Source organism: Tupaia chinensis, unplaced genomic scaffold, assembly GCF_000334495.1.
Source record: "Tupaia chinensis unplaced genomic scaffold, TupChi_1.0 Scaffold000539_1, whole genome shotgun sequence".
Classification (NCBI taxonomy): Eukaryota; Metazoa; Chordata; class Mammalia; order Scandentia; family Tupaiidae; genus Tupaia; species Tupaia belangeri.
This window is the reverse complement of record NW_006160052.1, coordinates 3,315,115-3,334,529: the sequence shown is the minus strand read 5'-3', so window position 1 is coordinate 3,334,529 and position 19,415 is coordinate 3,315,115. Positions and strand designations below refer to the sequence as shown.

Genomic DNA, 19,415 nt, shown 5'->3' with positions numbered 1-19,415 from the left:
ATAACAAAAACCATAATTCTGACTCTACATTTCATGGAGCAACAGATAAAAAGCTTACATACAACATACTCCTGATCAGTTTTCTCTATAACAAGGAAGTCTCCATTATTAAAAGGGATTCCTAACTTTTCCTAAGGGGAAGAGGAACTACCTTGACTTCCTCACAGTAGTTATTGTTGGCAGCAGCTTATATTTCTACTGGTAACATCTCTCTTTTGTTGAAGCCATGCTGTTAATGGCATTTTCTCTACTCAGAATGTCAGGAAAACATTCATAAGAACCTGAGAAATATGTAACTTTCATCTGTTTTTTGAAAATTTTTTTCTAATATGGCTACTAGAAAGTTCAAAATTATATATGTGGCTCACATTCTATTTCCATTACAGCCAACTCAAACATTTACCATTAAGAGTTGCATGTAGTAGGGTAATACTTCCTACACAGTCAAAGTGTAACCTCCATATCATAAGACACATATGTCAATATACATGTTTAAGTTTACTTACTTATCTCCTGAGAGAGAGAGAAAGAAAGTGACAAGCACTGTCTGTTGACTCTCATGCCAGAATCCTCTCCCCAGCCTTTTCCAGTCAGTCAGGATCATGGGCCTGTATACCCTCAGCATGCAGAGACTAACCCAGGAACCAAACCCTAATCTTCCATGTCTTAATAGTTTCCAGCACTGCAGAGCACTCACCATTGCTGTGCCACTGCAACTGAGCTTATTTTTTCATTTGTATAGCTAGAAAATGTCTAATACAGAAATCAAAAAGGAAAGGTTTAAAATTTGACTTATTCTAACCTATTTACTATAGACCAAGGAAAAGTTTGCAAATGAGTCAGGGCAAATAATTTTGAATTATGAATCACAACCATTTAAGGACTTTTACCAGTAGTCCGTCTTGCTACTTATAAAGGGCAAATAAGATCTGAGTATTCCATCATATGCATAGCTTACCTTCCATCAAACCACTCAACTAAATTAAGATGACTTCCCCCAAAGTGAGAATCGGAAGACACATAAAAAGACTAGTACTCTAGTCTTAAAAACAAGTTATAAAATATTACTTGACTTAATATGATGTAATTGCCCTACTGCCTATTTGTTGAAAAATATATGCACTCATAAACCAGTTACTTCCCACAGACAAAAAATAAAAATACACATTTTAGAATAAGGTAATCTGTCAGATGGGCATGAAGATGGGCTGTTATTATCCTAGTTACACATAAATGGAGAATTATGTCTCAGAGAGACTAACAAATATCTACAGGGATATCTATGTACAAGTTAAATTACTGTCAAAGTTTGAATTCCAACTCCAGGTTCCTGTTAATCTACTACTCTTTCCATAACGTGAAGAAATGGCTGAACAATGAGCAGAACCAGAAGCAGTGGTTGTAGCAATATTCAGGACAATGAATTCCCCCTCTGATTGAGGAGGCATGGGTGTAAGCTATTTTAGAAGAAAGAAAGGAAAGGAGGAAGAAGGAAAATGTCAATGACAAAGATAAAAACACAACTCAAGGTTGCTGACTTCTTTCTAATCCTACATTCTAGGCAGGATTAAGACTACAGATGAAACTTCTGAAAAAAATCACTCCTTTGAATGTTTCTCTGATCAAAGATCTTCCATGACTTTAGTCAAAATGCCTATAATCTGGTCCCAACCCACCCGTGGCAGGTAGAGGAACGGCATCACAGAGATGTCCATGTCCTAATTCCTCTAACATGTGAATATGTCACATTACATGGCAAAGGGAATTAATGTAGCAGCTGTAATGAAGGTAATTAATCAACTGATCTTAAAATAGGGAGATCTTCTTGGGTTATCTGGGTGGGTCTGATGGTATCACAAGGGTCTTTCAAGAGCTCAGAGGCAGAGTCAGTGTGTCACAATGACATAACATGAGACTCAAGTGGCCATTGCTGGTTTAGCAGAGAGAAGTGGGCCAGGAGCCAAGGAATGTGCGCACCTTCCAGAGATCCTCCTCTAGAGATTCCAGAAAGGAATATAGCCCTGGCATCTCTAGTTTTAGTCCAGTGAGATCCGATTTTAAACTTCTGTTCCCAGAACTATAAAATAATACATTTTGTTGTTTGAAGACACTAAGTTTGTGGCAATTTATTACAATAGCAATAGGAAACCAATATACTACTTTTCTGGCATTATTGCATGTCAACTTTAACGGACATGTCATATTTATTCCTATATTCCTATTCCTTAAAACACACCACACTAGAACCAAAGAGAAACGCTATGTCTAAATACATATTGCTCTTTCATGTCTATTTTTGGGCCATATTATTTTCCAAATGTTTATACCTGTCACTTTGCACATCATGTATTATCTGACTTCCTTTGTACTTCTACAGCCTCACCTTATTTGTACCTTCATAGTCCTCATTATAAAACACCTTATATGAGAGCTACACCTGGCTCTTCCAACTTATTCTGAGTACTAACTATTCACCCTAAAAACTATAGAGTGTACCATTAACATACACTGAACAAACTATATGAATATGCAATCATCTCTGAGGAGGAAAAAGTACCACTAGTAGGTAGAAGGAAAAGAAACTGCTTATTTTTCTTCATTGTCAGAGTAAAGAAATAATGTTTTAAAAGGACAGAGAAAGGTATCACTGGTAGAAGGGACAAAGTGTAAAAAGGCAGAGTCCAAATTATATTCACCTAAAATTCACACACTGAAATCCTAATCCCAGTATCTCAAATATGACTGCATTTATAGGTAAGGCCTTAAATGGGTAATTAACATAAAATACCGTCATCAGTGTGGGCCCAGTATGACTAGTGTCCTCGTAAGAATAAGTAATTACAACAGATGGAAGATCACATGAGCAAACAGTAGAAAGACAGTGATCTATAAACTGAGGAAAGAGGAAGCTGTAGATACCTTGATCTAACTTCTAGCTTCCAAAATTATAATCTTGGACTTCTGGCTTTCAAAATTCTATTTTTTAAGATAACCAGTCTAGGGACCAACAGGTGGCGCAATGGTTATGTTGCTGGACTCTCACATAGTAGACTGCAGTTCAAATCCTGGACCCAGTGGCTTAAAACTTATGTCCAGTGTGCATGTGTGTGTGTGTGCCCAAAGTCCCGAGAGGAGAGGAGACTGAGACATGGCTATCCCTGCTGGGGAGCAATTTGTCACTTTCTGTCTCTCTGGAGAGTGCACATACTATAGCAAAAATCTCTCTCTCTCTCAAAAAAAAAAGATAACCAGTCTGTGGAACCTTGTTATAGCACTGTGAGTAAAGTGATAACAAGGAACAAGGCCCTTTTGAAAAGAAAGGCTAGAGTTTTAGTTTCTCATCAACATTCTGATTTCACTGGTAGAAGGGACAAAGTGTAAAAAGGCAGAGTCCAAATTATATTCACCTAAAATTCACACACTGAAATCCTAATCCCAGTATCTCAAATATGACTGCATTTATAGGTAAGGCCTTAAATGGGTAATTAACATAAAATACCGTCATCAGTGTGGGCCCAGTATGACTAGTGTCCTCGTAAGAATAAGTAATTACAACAGATGGAAGATCACATGAGCAAACAGTAGAAAGACAGTGATCTATAAACTGAGGAAAGAGGAAGCTGTAGATACCTTGATCTAACTTCTAGCTTCCAAAATTATAATCTTGGACTTCTGGCTTTCAAAATTCTATTTTTTAAGATAACCAGTCTAGGGACCAACAGGTGGCACAATGGTTATGTTGCTGGACTCTCACATAGTAGACTGCAGTTCAAATCCTGGACCCAGTGGCTTAAAACTTATGTCCAGTGTGCATGTGTGTGTGCGTGCCCAAAGTCCCGAGAGGAGAGGAGACTGAGACATGGCTATCCCTGCTGGGGAGCAATTTGTCACTTTCTGTCTCTCTGGAGAGTGCACATACTATAGCAAAAATCTCTCTCTCTCTCAAAAAAAAAAGATAACCAGTCTGTGGAACCTTGTTATAGCACTGTGAGTAAAGTGATAACAAGGAACAAGGCCCTTTTGAAAAGAAAGGCTAGAGTTTTAGTTTCTCATCAACATTCTGATTCTATACTTCAACTCTAAAGGTTATGTCATATTTATTCCTGTATTTCCCTACTGCACACATTGTCTTACACAAATGAGGCATTCAATATCTGTTTATGGAATGACTAAAATACACATGTATCAAGGTAATCACCTTGTCTAAATGCATGCTTAACAAGACAGACTCCATCAATAGCTCTTTTCAATAAGAATTTGATTTATATAATACGTATTTTTTAAACGACTCATGATGGCACTATCAAATCTGGGGGGAAAAAACTGACACTTTTTTTCTCTTTACCAATAAACTTTAATTCCTCTGAAAAACCATGCAGAAACCAGAGCAGCAGGAAGCATGTTAAGCCATTGCCTTCCAAACTGGTGGCTTTAAAAATACACCAGGCACATGTGCATGCAAGCCCCAAATCCCAAGGGAATAGGGGAGAAGGGACTGTGGCATAGTCATTCTCCAGGGAAGTGATTTCTCACTTTCTCTCTCCAAAAAGCTTATGTGTCCTATGGCAAATAAAAAAAAATAAAAAAGAAAGGGAGGGAGGGAGAGAGGAAGGAAAGAAATCTAATGAAGTATAAGTGAAAAAAATGAATTTATTTACAAATAAATTACCTATATTTCTTTTATCTTTTCTTTTTTTTTTTTTGAGAGATTTTCCCTATAGGGCACGTGAACTCGCTAGACAGACAGAGAGAGATAGAGAGACAGAAAGTGAGAAATCACTTCCCAGGGGGGATGGCCACGCTGCAATCCCTTCTCCTCCATTCTCCTCTCGGGATCTTGGGCACGCACGCACACGCGCCCGGCGTGAGTTTTAAGCTACCAGGTCTGGGACGCGAACCGCAGTCGACTACGTGGGAGTCCAGCGACATAGCCATTACGCTAACTGCTGGTTCCCTATATTTCTGATAATAATATATTAGGACCTGTTACAGTTTGGATAATGGGTCCCACAAAATTTTGTGTTTTGGAATTTGATGTTGGGAGATGGTATGCCTAGTGGTCAATGACTAAACCACGGTGATACATCACAGATTCTCTCTCGTGAACAGATTAATGACAGTTTTTGAGACTCAATAAGGGATGAAACAATGTTAAAGATGGTATCCAGAGCAAAAGACCATCCACATTAATTTACAGGGGAACAAAAATTAATCTTCTTCATGCCTTAATTGAAGAGGACTAACAACAGCAGAAACAACAGCCAACACCCTGGACATCTTGATTGTTCCAACTTACACAATTCTGGTTAAAAAATTAAAGTACCCAGATCAGTTCACAAAATTACAGATAAGAAGAGAGCTTTCCACAGAAATTTTAAATAAGTGGGACCAAAATCCTGAAGCATTCCTTCAAAGTACTGTTAACAAGATGTTTCTGAAGACAGCACAATTAAAGCCATGGATGTCAAGCAAAAACAGACCAGTCTAGAGGAAAGGTCATGGCAATAGTATTTTTTTAAGAACAATCAATTTAATTTTATTTATTATTATTCTTTTTTTTGGGGGGGCGGTAGAGATTTTTGCCTTAGAGATCAAGAGAGGGACAGAGACAGTGAGAGGGAAAGTGAGAAATCACCCTCTGGGGGATAGTCACATCACAATCTGAAATCCCCTCTGGGACCTTGGGCACGCATGTGTATGCACACATGCCTGGTGTGAGTTTCAAGCCATTGGATCCAAGACTCGAGATACAGTCGGCCATGTAGGAGTCCAGCGATATAACTGTATGCCACCTGCTGGCCCCTTATTTTTAATTTGACCAGAGACAGACGAGGGTTGGGTTGGGAGTATGGAGGCAGTGGGAGGAAGCCAGCTGCCAGCTCTGGGGCTCGGACCATGGTTGGCCATGTGGCAGTCTAGCACCCAATTATCATACCATCTACTGGCCTATGGCAACAGTTTTTTGCCATGGTATTTTGCTTGTTAACTTTTTGGAGGTCCAAAGAATGACATCTGCTTATTATAAGAGTGTTTTGAGAAAATGAGACACAGCTTTAGTAGAAAAACAGTGGGAATACTTTACCAGAAGAGTCCTTTCCACCACAAGATTCCTGCTCATTCCTCCCATCAAACCAGGGCAGTTTTGCAAGAGTTTCAATGGGAGATTATTAAGCATCTACCTTACAATCTTGATTTGGCACCTTCTGATTTGTTTCCTAGTCTTAAAAAAAAAAAAATCTTTACAGGCATCTATTTTTCTTCAGTTAATAATGTAAAAAAGACTGCATTAACATGTTTAAATCCTAGTCGCCCACCTGCTGGCCCCTTATTTTTAATTTGACCAGAGACAGACGAGGGTTGGGTTGGGAGTATGGAGGCAGTGGGAGGAAGCCAGCTGCCAGCTCTGGGGCTCGGACCATGGTTGGCCATGTGGCAGTCTAGCACCCAATTATCATACCATCTACTGGCCTATGGCAACAGTTTTTTGCCATGGTATTTTGCTTGTTAACTTTTTGGAGGTCCAAAGAATGACATCTGCTTATTATAAGAGTGTTTTGAGAAAATGAGACACAGCTTTAGTAGAAAAACAGTGGGAATACTTTACCAGAAGAGTCCTTTCCACCACAAGATTCCTGCTCATTCCTCCCATCAAACCAGGGCAGTTTTGCAAGAGTTTCAATGGGAGATTATTAAGCATCTACCTTACAATCTTGATTTGGCACCTTCTGATTTGTTTCCTAGTCTTAAAAAAAAAAAAAATCTTTACAGGCATCTATTTTTCTTCAGTTAATAATGTAAAAAAGACTGCATTAACATGTTTAAATCCTAGTCGCCTCAGTTCTTTAGGGATGAACTAAATGCCTAGTAACATCACTTTCAAAAGTGTCTTGAAATTGTTGGAGCTTATGTTTCTCAACATAAGAAATACAGTTAATATTTTATTCTTATCTTTAAATTCCATTTTCCAGGAGCTTTTTAAAGTTCCTTCATATAGGAAGAGACCAAGTGAATGAACTGAACCAACATGGACGTGGACCTAGCTCCTATTCAGATAGTACAGAAAGGTTAACATGGCAGACCAACCTTGGCATTATTGGAAGATAGATCCAGTGAACAGTGAAAACACTCTTAGATTAAATTTACAGTCAAGAAAAGGCAGGGAGACATATCTATATTTCCTCCTCATCCCAGTATGCTAGGAAGGGACTACATGAAGAGATACCTTCTGATAAAAAGAAAAGGTAAGATTACACTAGACTGGAATGGTAAACCTAAGTCAAGCAGGAGAATGCTAACAGTTTTGACTCCTAACCTAGTCCTGGTAGTTTAATACAAGTATTACTATAATAGTGACAAAGGCTGTTTATGAGACCTAAGAAAATTTACAAAGTTCACAAAACTGGAATTTTTTGCTATTTCACATCATGTTTGCTTTTTCTAGTCCCTGATCTACTTTCCTTATGCCACCTTTAGCTACCCAATATTCTGCATCATACACAAGCTTGTCCTCCCACACCGAAATTTCTCCTTCTTTATTACTTTAAAGAGTATTAATGCTTGCCCATCAGTCCCTCCCAGTGACAGGCAACAGATATGCACTTCTGACCTCGAACAGCACACCCAATCTTGACCCAGGCAGGCAATGACAGTATGACAGATCATCTAAAGGATCAGAGACTTAGTCTTAATGTTTTCAAGTTGGGATCCAGTATGCCTGGACACCTCCCTTGGCATCTCCTTAATAATCTCAGCCTTTGGCCAATCTATATACAAAGTATCTTCAGCATAAGAGTACTGATTAGTACTTACAGCTTTGCTTGTCCCAAATCTAGGTCTTACTGCAAACTTGCATGTTCCCACAACCCAACCTGAGTCATCACAACAAAAATGCATTCTAAATTTAAATATATACTGTTGGCTACCCACTCCATCAGTGAGACCTATAGGAAGGTCACTCCCTTCCTTTCTAGCACTCTTTTACAAAGCCCTGCAAGAGTACCCAGAATACTACAAAATACTTTGGACATTGTCTTTTTCCTGACCGTGGTAGGAAAACACAGTTCTGTCAATACTATCCTTCCTCCTTCCCTGCTACTGTCACCAGATAATGAATTAAATGGAATAAACATATGAGTCCTATCACAACCCCCAATCCATCTGTTCTGACCACACCCCACATACCACATCTCACAGAGTTCACTGAAACAAAAGCACTGCTAAAGACAGCGAAGCACCCTAGGACTCTCTCTCAAGCTTCAGACAAGAATCCTTCAATAGCCCCCACCTCCCCCCCCTACGTTCAAGAAAAGCTGGATCCCAGTTCAAATCCCTGAAATGACAGCCACTCACACATGCCTGGAGGGCAAGAGGGAGAGAGTCTTGGGGAGTGGCCAGATGAAAGATGCTTATGAAAGATGTTTCCTGTCAAGACTAACCTTCATCAAAAAAAAAAAAAAAAAAAAAAAAAAAGAATCCTTAAGTAAAAGTCCCCCTCATATAGACAATATGGGCCCCAAACTGTTTACTTATTTTTAGCTTTGAAAAGGGAACAGAAATTAAAATGTTGTTGGCCTGTATGCTGATTCAGAGGAAAAAAATATGCAACAAATCTAACAGAACTCAGAAGGGAGATTTTTAATTTTAGGAGTCACTTGGTCTTTTTTTAAAAAAAAAAACTGAAAAAACCCTATGAGCAATGGAATCTACTTAATGTTCTCTTTTTGTAGAAATGAGGGATCATCATTCACTAATGGACTGAACAGAAAAGAGAGTGAATAATTCAATCAGTTTCTTCACTGGATATCCCGAGTGACTGCATTAGAATATACAGATCTGGAAGGTAACTCTATAAATCCCCACTTAGGCAAGTCAATAGCATGTCAATTCAGACATTTTTTATAAAAATATGAATTATACATGTGTTAAAAATGAACTGGAACTAATAGATGCTACTGTGAAAATAGAAGTTAGAATAGTGAGAGGGTACAAGGGGACTCTGAACTCTTGTGCAATTTTTTCTGTAAATCTAAAACTGCTCAAAAAAGTCTATGCATTAAAAAGAAATGGAATATAGAAATTAGGAACACAGAACAATATACTTGCTCAATATAGTAAATATACTAAAGTAAGAACTATAATCTCTTATTTAATTCTGTGGTCTCACCAAGAAACTGTATCACTAAGTGTAACTCCCCCGGGATCAATTCCTCCCCCACTGTCAATGTCACTCATCACACAACCAAATACAGTTTAGTCTCTTACATCTCTTACAAAGTTGTCTTGCATTAATTATCCTCCCTTCGAGCTTGCTATGTGACCATTAAGCAATTATTTAGCACGTGGTTACATAGTGTCTCTTGAAATAAAATATAAGCAACTTTAGAGCAGAGAAAAGGCTGGCATGTAGCATGGTGCCTTTAATGCAGTAATGATAACAACAACATATACCTAGCTATTTGAAATTCATAGATTATCAATTCTTTTAAAAAAAGATTGATTTCATTTTATTTATTTATTTATTTATTTTTAATTAGGTACAGGTCACACACACTCACCAGAGAAATAGAGAGAGACAGAGGGAAAGTGAGAAAACAAGTCATCGGGTCAGGGACTTGAACTGTGATTGGCTGTGTGGGAGTTCAATACAATACCCTAACCACCACACCAGTTGCTGGCCCGGTTATCAAACTCTTTAAGTGTTCAACATCTGCTATTTAACTACAAAGTGACGGTGCACAAACTAGTTATGAGGCCTGTAGGTCATGGCATATGAGGGGCTTTCCTCCCTTTCTACTTCATATAATTTGCTTTTTTTTTTTTTCTTTTTTTTGGGAGAGGTTTTTGCTATAGGGTGTGTGCACTCGCCAGACAGACAGAGAGAGACATAGAGACAGAAAGTGAGAAATCACCCCCCAGAGGGGATGGCCACGCCGCAATCCCTTCTACTCCATTCTCCTCTCAGGATCTTGGGCACGCACGCACACGCGCCTGGTGTGAGTTTAAGCCACCGGGTCCGGGACTCGAACCGGGGTCGACTATGTGGGAGTCTAGCAACATAGCCATTAAGCTAACTGCTGGTCCCCATATAATTTGCTTTTAATGGTTGGATTATAAATTTTTCCTTTCAATTTTGGGTTTTCTACTTAAGATTTTTGCAAAAAGACCATAGACAGACAGAAAGTATAAGAATGTGAGTTAGCACACAGAAGGAAATGGGTGAGAATGAGTGGTATTCCTTTACTCTTCTCTTTTCCATGGATACATCCTGTTAGTAGCTTTCCATAACTCAAAGACTTTCCAAATGAAAGGCCTCAAATTCTTAAAATATGGAAGATTTCTACCTAAATACCTACCCCATCTAAAAACTCAAATCTGGGCCCAAAATGGCCAATAATGAATGGTCTTAGATGCCAGTATCTATCAACGTCAATGTCCTGTTGGTATGCCACTAACCCTTTTATCCACAGATTTGCTGACTAGTACTGGTCAGATCTTGTACCGAGTTCTCAGAGAGCCTAAATAAGTCATTCCAAATGTTTCCTCTTTTATCAATTACCAACTTAAGTTTCTGGGCATTTCATACTATGCTTTGGGAGATTAATGTAGTCTTTGGAGCCTCATCAAGAGTTAAAGTTCTAGGATATCAATAATGACCTAAATATGCTCTACCCTCCTCAGGCAGTTTTAAAGGTTCAATGTCACAGGAAATTGCTTGGCATGCCAATGGCTGCCCCGCCCTGAACTACGGCATACCTCTGCCTACTGAAGTATTAGACATAGCTCCGTATGTCTAGCCATTATCAACAAAGAAATAGGCCAGCTTGGAAAACAGCCAAAAACTTTAGATTTGAAAGTTATCAAGGTAGGCAGATGCTGTTTTAGCATTTAATGTTTAGAACGCTATAAATAATAAAATAAGAGTAAAAGTCATCAAAGCACTGTTAATATTACTGGATTTGTGACATGTATGAATAATATTACTGTTAAAATATCTTCTAAAATCCAAAGCAGAGGAGACCCATAGTTTGGAGTTGGATCTGCTACCTGCATTCTCAATCCATCTCCCTTTTTCCTGCTCTCATCTATCCTTATTTCTCAAAATAGACTCCACTCCCCCCACCCCCAAGTTCCTCCAAAGATATCCAAACACAACACCCAGGCACTATTTGTCTTCAGCTTATAACCCAAAATGCCATTTTCTTGCCACTCTCAGCTTTTAGGTCATGGTAACATCCAACCTCCCTAACTACGTTACTCAAAATATTGAGTTGTCCCCTAAATTCTTCTGCACCTATTCTAAACAGAGGTAAGGTGTGAAAAATTGAGCTGTATACCTGAACCCCACCTTCTCCAATACATAACCCATATCCCTAAGCTATCATACAGAATCAAAATTCCAGCTGCAATGTAGATTTTTAAAAAACAAAACAAAACAATATTTCCAGGACTCAGGGTTGGTGAGTTGGTTGGTTGTTTGCAAATGGGATTCAGCTGCCTTAACTTTCACGCCATCTGCTGACGTGCCAGAAGCAATGTGGCTTTGAAAGCCGCAGGAGGCCACCCTAGATAGGGGCCAGATGGTAACATGGCAGTGAAATACTGGGCTCTGCAGGGTGTACCCACATGCGCAAGTTGCTGGCTCATGTCTGGAGACCTCCCTATGTATACCTGGCACGCGTGTGCCACCTATCGGCACTGGCCGAAGCAAGAGGTGGATCAGCATCAAGACCCTGTCAGGGGTGCTGTACCTGTCCCTCTCTCACATGAAATTATAAAAATAATAATAAAAGCTCCAACTCTGTCCTCACCTCTATCCATTCGATAATTATTTATCGAATGCTAAAAGGGGTAAAACACTGTATGCCATGAGCTTCTATACGAAGCTGTCCTTTCTCTCCTAAATGTACATGTGCTTTCTATCAATACTCCCCAGGTAGGCTTTCTGCCAACTCCTATGAGCACTACTTCCTTTCTCAAACTAATCCCTTCTCCCAATTTTTTAACCTTAATAACTCCCCTCTATGTTCACTGAACTTCCCCCATTATTAGTATTTCTTAACCTGATTTGGGTCTCAAACCTCTGTTGAACAATGCTTTTCAATTATGGGCTGAAAGCCACCTGTGTAGTTAACTACTTTCATTCTGATGTGCATTTCAGTTTGTGTATACTTTTGAAGAGTGTTTCTCAAAGTTCATGTGCAACAGAACCATCTGAAAATGTCGTATATCTTCAGACTGCAGGCTCAACAGCTGTCACTTCTAACAAGTTCTGGGGTGATGCTCATGGTACTGCTCGAGAGACCATACTTTGGGAAACAATGCCTTTGAGAATTTTATGAAAGAACGCATATACACATACCACTTTGCAGTAATTTCAAGGGGTTCGTGAATGCTCATCTACAGATACTCTCTGCTCTATACTTTATTCTCAGGAATGTTTAAGATACAGTGTTTGCTGACTCGACAGCGAGAAGCGCCGACGTGGACAGGGAAACTCAACGTGTGCAAACCTCTCCTAAGAATGAGGTGGGCTGCTTGGTACTAGAAAGTCAGTTCTGTCTAATGAGCTGTTTCTTCAGTCATGTGGCTTTTTAGCATGCCTATGATGATTTCTCTCTACTTTTAGTTTAATTCTCAGAAACAAAAGACTCATCACACTTAGTATTTAAAAAGTTCTTCAGAATGGCTCAAATGAAACCCTTTAGGTGAGGAAATGGTCTGACAGGAAGAATATAAACCTTGGATTAAGATAAAACTAGATTGAAATCCTGGTTTTGCCTTTCCTAAAGGTGTGAAAAGAAACTTCAATTTCCTCATTTATAAAACTAGGGCTACTATAGGAAAATTAGTTATTCCCCTCTAGGCAAAAGTTAAGCAAACCTACTCTAAGAAATGAAAAAGGGAATGGTTCAACCATTTAAAACCAAGGATTGATACTGAAAACGAAGTATATACTGTAATAATATCCTTGATTTGATTATAACACTGTAGTACGCATAAACTTTATTGTATGCCATAAAGTATATGATAATTAAATGTAAAGAAGAAAAAATTTTAAAACCCAATGATTCTTATTTGTGGTAAAGAATCTACATGTTGACTGAAGAGTAAATGTTTAAGAAAACAAAAAGATTGGGACCAGCAGTTAAGGTAACGACTGTCGCTGGACTCCCAAGTAATTGGACCGTGATTCGAGTCCAGGATCCTGTGGCTTAAATTCATGCATGCCCAAGATCCCGAGAGGAGGATGGAGGAGAAGGGATTGCGGCGTGGCCATCCCCCGTGGGGGGTGATTTCTCGCTTTCTGTCTATCTCTCTCTGTCTTTCGGGTGAGCACACACGCTCTATAGCAAAAACATCTCTTTAAAAAAAAAATTAAACTAAGCAATTTCTAAGATGTTTTCAAATCCAACAGTTTGTTTTTATGAATTCCTAACTGGCCAGAATGTCATTATTCATTGACAAATATGCTAGTCATTTATTCAATTTAGCTTACTATAAACTCCATTAAAAAAATTGAACTTCTCTACTCCTTTCTCTCAATAGTGTCTAAAAACATTCCAACATTTACTAGAAAAATATGGAGAGTAATAAATTATTCTCCTTCCCCTAAATGGGCCCATGTAAACATATATCCTGTCAACATAGAAAAAACACTTTTAAAGAAATTTCCCTCTGTATGTGCTTAACAGATAGGCAAAACCCATGAAATTCATCTATAATCTATTCAATATGATGTGTCAGGACTCGGTTATTACACACATAGCTTAATTCTTTGTGTTTTATTTTTAAAAGATCTACCAGATATTCCTTTCTCACTCTACAACCTGTTCCTTTACTAAAGGAACCCTTACACTAGATGAGTAAATGTGAAGATACACAAATATCAAAATAGAGCCAAGTGCCCAAGTTTCCTGAATCTATAAACTGTCTAAGCATCAAGAAATTCCCACTAACCATACCTCTTGTAGAAGACGTGGATCCAGGCAGTCGCCATCATCATTAAACATAGATTCCCAGGTCTCCTCAGTCGCAGTACCTTCCTCCGGGTGAGAAGCATCAGCTGCTTTCAGTTCTATGGATGCTTCTATAGATAATGATTCTCTATCAGGAAAGGATACACCAAACTCTGTATTCTCGGAGTCATCTTTCTCTTCTGTTTTGAACTCTTCAGCAAGTCTTAGTTCATGCAATGCCTCTGTTATATCACCAGTATTATCCAGATCTTTGCCCAAGGCACTGTCCGAAAGTACTTTTCTCTCATTTACCATACTGAGTTCAGAGTCCAAAAAAGTGTTACAATTACTACCAGCAATCTTCTTTATAGGTAAGGAAGAAGCACAAACTGGCAAGCTCTCTATCAACTTTCCTGTTGACGCTGTAAAACCAGGTGAAATACTCTCGGTACAAACATCTGAGCAAGCAGTCAGAGTGCTGTTATTTTCAGTGTAATTCCCACTTTGAGCAACACGAAGAGGGGCCGCATCTGTACTCATTCCTATGTATTTTGAGAAACTACTTGCATTGCTACAGGTCTCATCGGCCATTCTAACTGCAACTAGGTAAGGGCTGCCAACGGTTATAGGATCGCACGTGGCAGCTGTCACGTCCATCGAACATGCCTTACTGGTGATGTCACCCTCACTCTTCAGCCCATTATCTGTTTCTGCCTTGTGAGCAAGGACAGTGCTATCAGAAGGTTCATACTTTATACTTAACTCACTGGCAGTGCTGTCATTCTTCTCGCACTCTCTAATCACCGCTGGATCAACAATGCCATCTGTGTTCTCAGTTTTGCTGAGAGCTGTAGTCATTTCAGGAGAGATGTGATGCACAGTCTCAGGAATGGAAGCCATACCTTTCTCATCCAACATGAAACCTGGACTGTTGGCTCTGTCACTGACATTCTCTGCTGCAAAGTCTACACGAATTTGATCAATGACACCATCTGGACTTCCAGGAACAGAAACGGCAGTGACACCTGCATTGCTAAGCTTCAACATTCCATCTGATGCATGTGTGCCTTGTTCCACAATTCCAGAATCAGAGCTCTGCTTTCCTGGTGAAATCATACTCTCAGGCTTCAAGACAGAACTGAAAACTCTGGGAAACTCGGATACTACTTCTCCAACCTCGCCATCAGTTTCCACTGTGCTTCCCAAATCTGTGTCTCCAAATGTTTCCCCAGTAAGTTCATGTCTATCAAAATCAGATAATTCCTTATCTTGGAATGGCTCATTCAGAACCACAGTCTCACTGATTTCTGAACAAGACTGTGACAGAAGCATCCTCTCGTGTCCTGTCACATTCGTAGTTCCAGCCTCCAAGCACTCCAACTTCTTTGGTTTCGAATGTCTTTGTAAAGGCACACTGGGTACGATCCCAGCATCTGGGACTCTTTGATGTCCTTGGGATAATACCTCTTTGGATTCTGTGGTTCCCCATTTAGTACAAATCCTATCTTCGTTTCTTTTTTGAAGGCGAATGTCTTTTCTTAATTTTGTTGAAGATTTCTTTCCCTCCCTATAATTACGCTCCTTCCCGTGAGAATTAATACTGAGTCTGTGAGCCTCAGGCTTTTTAAAGGTCTCCTTTTGGGACAGACAACTGTCTTTTTCCTCCTCTCTCACCACAGAGTTAGGAGGACCACAGCTTTTTTCCTCATCATCTCTCTTGAGGAGTACTGCACCCCTCCGAGCCTTAGGAACATAAAGTGCCATGTCGGGCCTTCTGGCTCGGACTCTGCATCTCTCAGCTTCCTGCTGCATGGCACCACCTCAATCTGCAAGGACAGAAGAGAATGATTCAGTCACTACAAACGAATTATGATGTATTGAACCAGGAAAATTTTAAGGACTAGGTAGAGGGCCTACTAATCCATTCCACAGAAATCCTCAAGCTAGGGAACCAGCAGTTAGCATAATGGCTATGTCACTGGACTCCCACGTAGTCGACCGCGGTTCGTGTCCCGGACCCAGTGGCTTAAAACTCACGCCGGGCACGTATGCGTGCGTGCCCAAGATCCCGAGAGGATAATGGAGGAGAAGGGATTGCGGCGTGACCATCCCTCCTGGGGGGTGATTTCTCGCTTTCTGTCTCTATGTCTCTCTCTGTCTGTCTGGCGAGCACACACACCCTACAGCGAAAAATCTCTCCAAAAAAAAGAAATCCTCAATCTAGAAAAGAAAACAAAACCTGCCCAAAATTACAATTGGGTCTGCAACTAAGGAAAGTAAATTTTTTTTAAAGATTTATTTATTTATTCATTTTTTAATTTGACCAGAGAGAGACACAAAGAGAGAGAGAGGAAAGTGAGAAAGCAAGCCACCAAGACCAGGACTTGAACCATGGTCAGCCATGTGGGAGTGTCCAGTGCCTTAACCACCACGCACCTGCTGGTCCCAGGATAGTAAATTTAAAACAAACAACTTGTGAGTCCATGAATTCCATTGATATGCCCTCTATTCTTCACACTCCCCAAAACCGTTTACTTCTATCTCCCAAATATCTACATTTTAACAAAGAACTTTGACTGAATTAAAAACATTATCAGAACCCTGGGAACCAGCAATTAGCGTAATGGCTATGTTGCTGGACTCCCATGTAGTGGAGCACGGTTTGCGTCCCGGACCCGATGGCTTAAAACCCACGCCGGGCGCGTGTGCGTGCGTTCCCAAGATCCCGAGAGGAGAATGGAGGAGAAGGGATTGCAGCGTGACCATCCCCCAGGGGGGTGATTTCTCGCTTTCTGTCTCTGTCTGGCGAGCGCATCCACCCTATAGTGAAAAACCTCTCAAAACAAAACAAAACAACATTATCAGAACCCTGATAACCACCTATCAGGTACTCAGAAAACACAACCGTCTCCATATTCTAGGAGCTTAGGTTTTTACACTAAAGAGTATATTCAAGGAGAATTTCCCAAAACTACGCTTGCTTAGCATAAATACATACACATAAATAAAGTATTTTTAGGTGTAATTTGAGTGTTGGGTAGATAATGACATGAGTAACAAGAATGCCTCCTTGTTTTGAACTATGATCTTTTAGGAAAGAGAAAGGTGGTGGGAAAGATCAAAGCATTCTTCTATTAATGCCATACAGTCAAGTAATCTACTAAAAGTCTCCTTGCTTTCAGCAATAATAAAACAGATCTGGGTAGGACAAAGGAGGGTAAAGACTAAGGAAATCATGATGAGCTCGCTCACACTGGTAACTTCCTGACAACCTCCACCATGGTGGTCAATGGAATTTAACAAAAAGATATTTAACACAGTTTAAATAAACCTTTACTATTTATTATCTACTAAATACAAAGAGATGTGCTAAGAAATTTTACTTTCCCTTAAAAAAATACACACACACATGCACACACACACAATACCTGATCTTGTCCAACTTGCCTTTTTCTTCCTTAGCTCAACATGGCTTAGGGAAATTATCCTTTGAGTACATAGAGATCTAATTCATTCTTTTTTCTTTTTTAAAAAAAAGTTTGCTATAGTGTGTGTGCACTAGCTGGAGAGAGCCAGCAAGAGAGGGAAAGTGAGATATTACCCCCCAGCGGTATGGCCAAGATAAAATCACCTCTCCTCTCCTCTCCTCTCCTCTCGGGCCTCTGGGTATACAGGACCAAGCGTGTTTTTACAAACTACCGGGCCCAGTACTTAAATCATACAGTCAGCCCTGTGGGATTACCTCCACACCACCTGCCTGCCCTAGGCAATTTCTTAACGATTTTCATGCCAGGATTTGTCAAAAATGCCCCCTTCTCTTTTTTTTTTTTTTTTTTTTTTTTTGAGAGATTTCTGCTATTGGGAGCATGTGTTCACCACAGACATAGAGACAAAAAGTGAGAAATCACCCTTCCCCCCCAAGGGGAGGACACGCCAAAATTCCTTCTCCTCCATTCTTCTCTCAGGATTTTGGGCACACAGGCACATGCACACAGTGTGAGTTTTAAGCCTCCAGGTCTGGGACTCTAACCATGGTCATCTACATGGGAGTCCAGTGATAAAACCATTACGCCACCAGCTGGTCCCCAAAAGTGCCTAATTTTCAAAGAGAAATGCTGAAGTATATTATACTGGAACTGATCCCACAACATAGGGGATCTTGATTTCAATGAGCGAAACAACTGACATCTATATATAAAACAACCTTCTATATATAAAATGGTAAAATGTGAATTACGTCATAGAACCTTTGAAGTAGATTCACAAATGATTAAACAACAAAAAGTAATGATAATAGCTGGAAGCAAATTTAAGCAGGATTAAAGGATAATTATGTCCCCTACAGCCCTCTGAAATTCAACATTTTAAATAATTATTTAGATGTAGACAATAACACAAAGTGCTTATCAAATCTGTAACTGATACCAAACTGATAGAAATAAGACCAAAAATGATACAATTACAATTTAGTACCATTTATTCCATCTGAAATGCAGTGTTGAAAGCAATATGAAGACATAAGACAATAAACACAAGATCTAATTCCAAGTTTAAACATTTTAAAAAGTCTCAAACAAAACACTGAAGACCTGACATCTGTACAATCCGCACAAAGAAATATCTAAAGGCTTTTACTTCATATGCAGGGTCAGTAAGGCCAAAAAATTGTGATGTGTCTGTATAAGAAGGGAACATAGTCTTGTATTAGAGTCTAGAAAACACGTCATAGTTAAAGGAGCGAAAGTTACACCTCTTGCCTAACTGTTTAAAATAAAACCATCCCCGTCACTTTATACCTGGAGGGTCAAGGACTTGTTCACAGTAGAAGAGAGAAAGCTTCTCTGCTATGCTTCCATACATCTGTGGTTCTCCAGGAGTCAGTTTCAGAATCTAATTATTCTTAGTAGAAACTGAAGGGAAAATAAGATTTAACTCAATATAGAAAAGAATTCTACTTCTAGAATTCATTAATGCTATTACCAGATAATGAGCTCTGTCTCTAGAGAATTTAAATAAGGCTGATGGCTTATACTAGAGAAAGAACTTCTATTTATAAGACAGGTTGGTCTAGATTAATTTTAAACAGTCTTCAAACTCTAAATCCTGTGTTTGTATTTCTAATTTGCAACAGCTCTATCAAAGGCTATAAAATTATATATTTTAAGATTAAGATGCGCTATCATTAATGACTTAAAAAACTTGGGGTCAGCAGATGGCACAGAGGTTATATCGCTGGATTCCCAAATGGCTGATCGCAGTTCAAGTCCCAGACCTGGTGGCTTGAAACTCACACTTGGATGTGTGTGCATGAATGCCCAAGATCCCAGGAGGAAAATGGAGAAGGGACTGCGGCATGGCCAACCCTTCTGGGGCATGATTTCTCACTTTCTCTCTCACTGTCTCTTGTCTTTCTGTTGAGCACACACACCCTAAGGCAAAAAAAAAAAAAAAATCTCTTAA

At 39.5% G+C, this 19,415-nt stretch overlaps 1 protein-coding gene across 8 annotated transcripts in view; it reads right to left on the bottom strand.

Moving 5' to 3' along the window:
- The window catches only part of R3HCC1L (R3H domain and coiled-coil containing 1 like), a 104,035-nt gene that overhangs the window by 21,726 nt on the left and 62,894 nt on the right, over window positions 1–19,415 (bottom strand). For 7 of the 8 annotated variants that reach the window (XM_014591164.2, XM_014591167.2, XM_014591166.1 and 4 more), the window contains exon 3: window positions 13,962–15,781. In XM_014591164.2, coding sequence (XP_014446650.1) covers window positions 13,962–15,767 — 1,806 coding nt within the window. In that variant the 5' untranslated portion in view covers window positions 15,768–15,781. Of the gene's footprint in view, window positions 1–13,961; window positions 15,782–18,751; window positions 18,867–19,415 lie in introns of those variants that run through there. The other variant, XM_014591159.2, reaches the window with a different exon arrangement.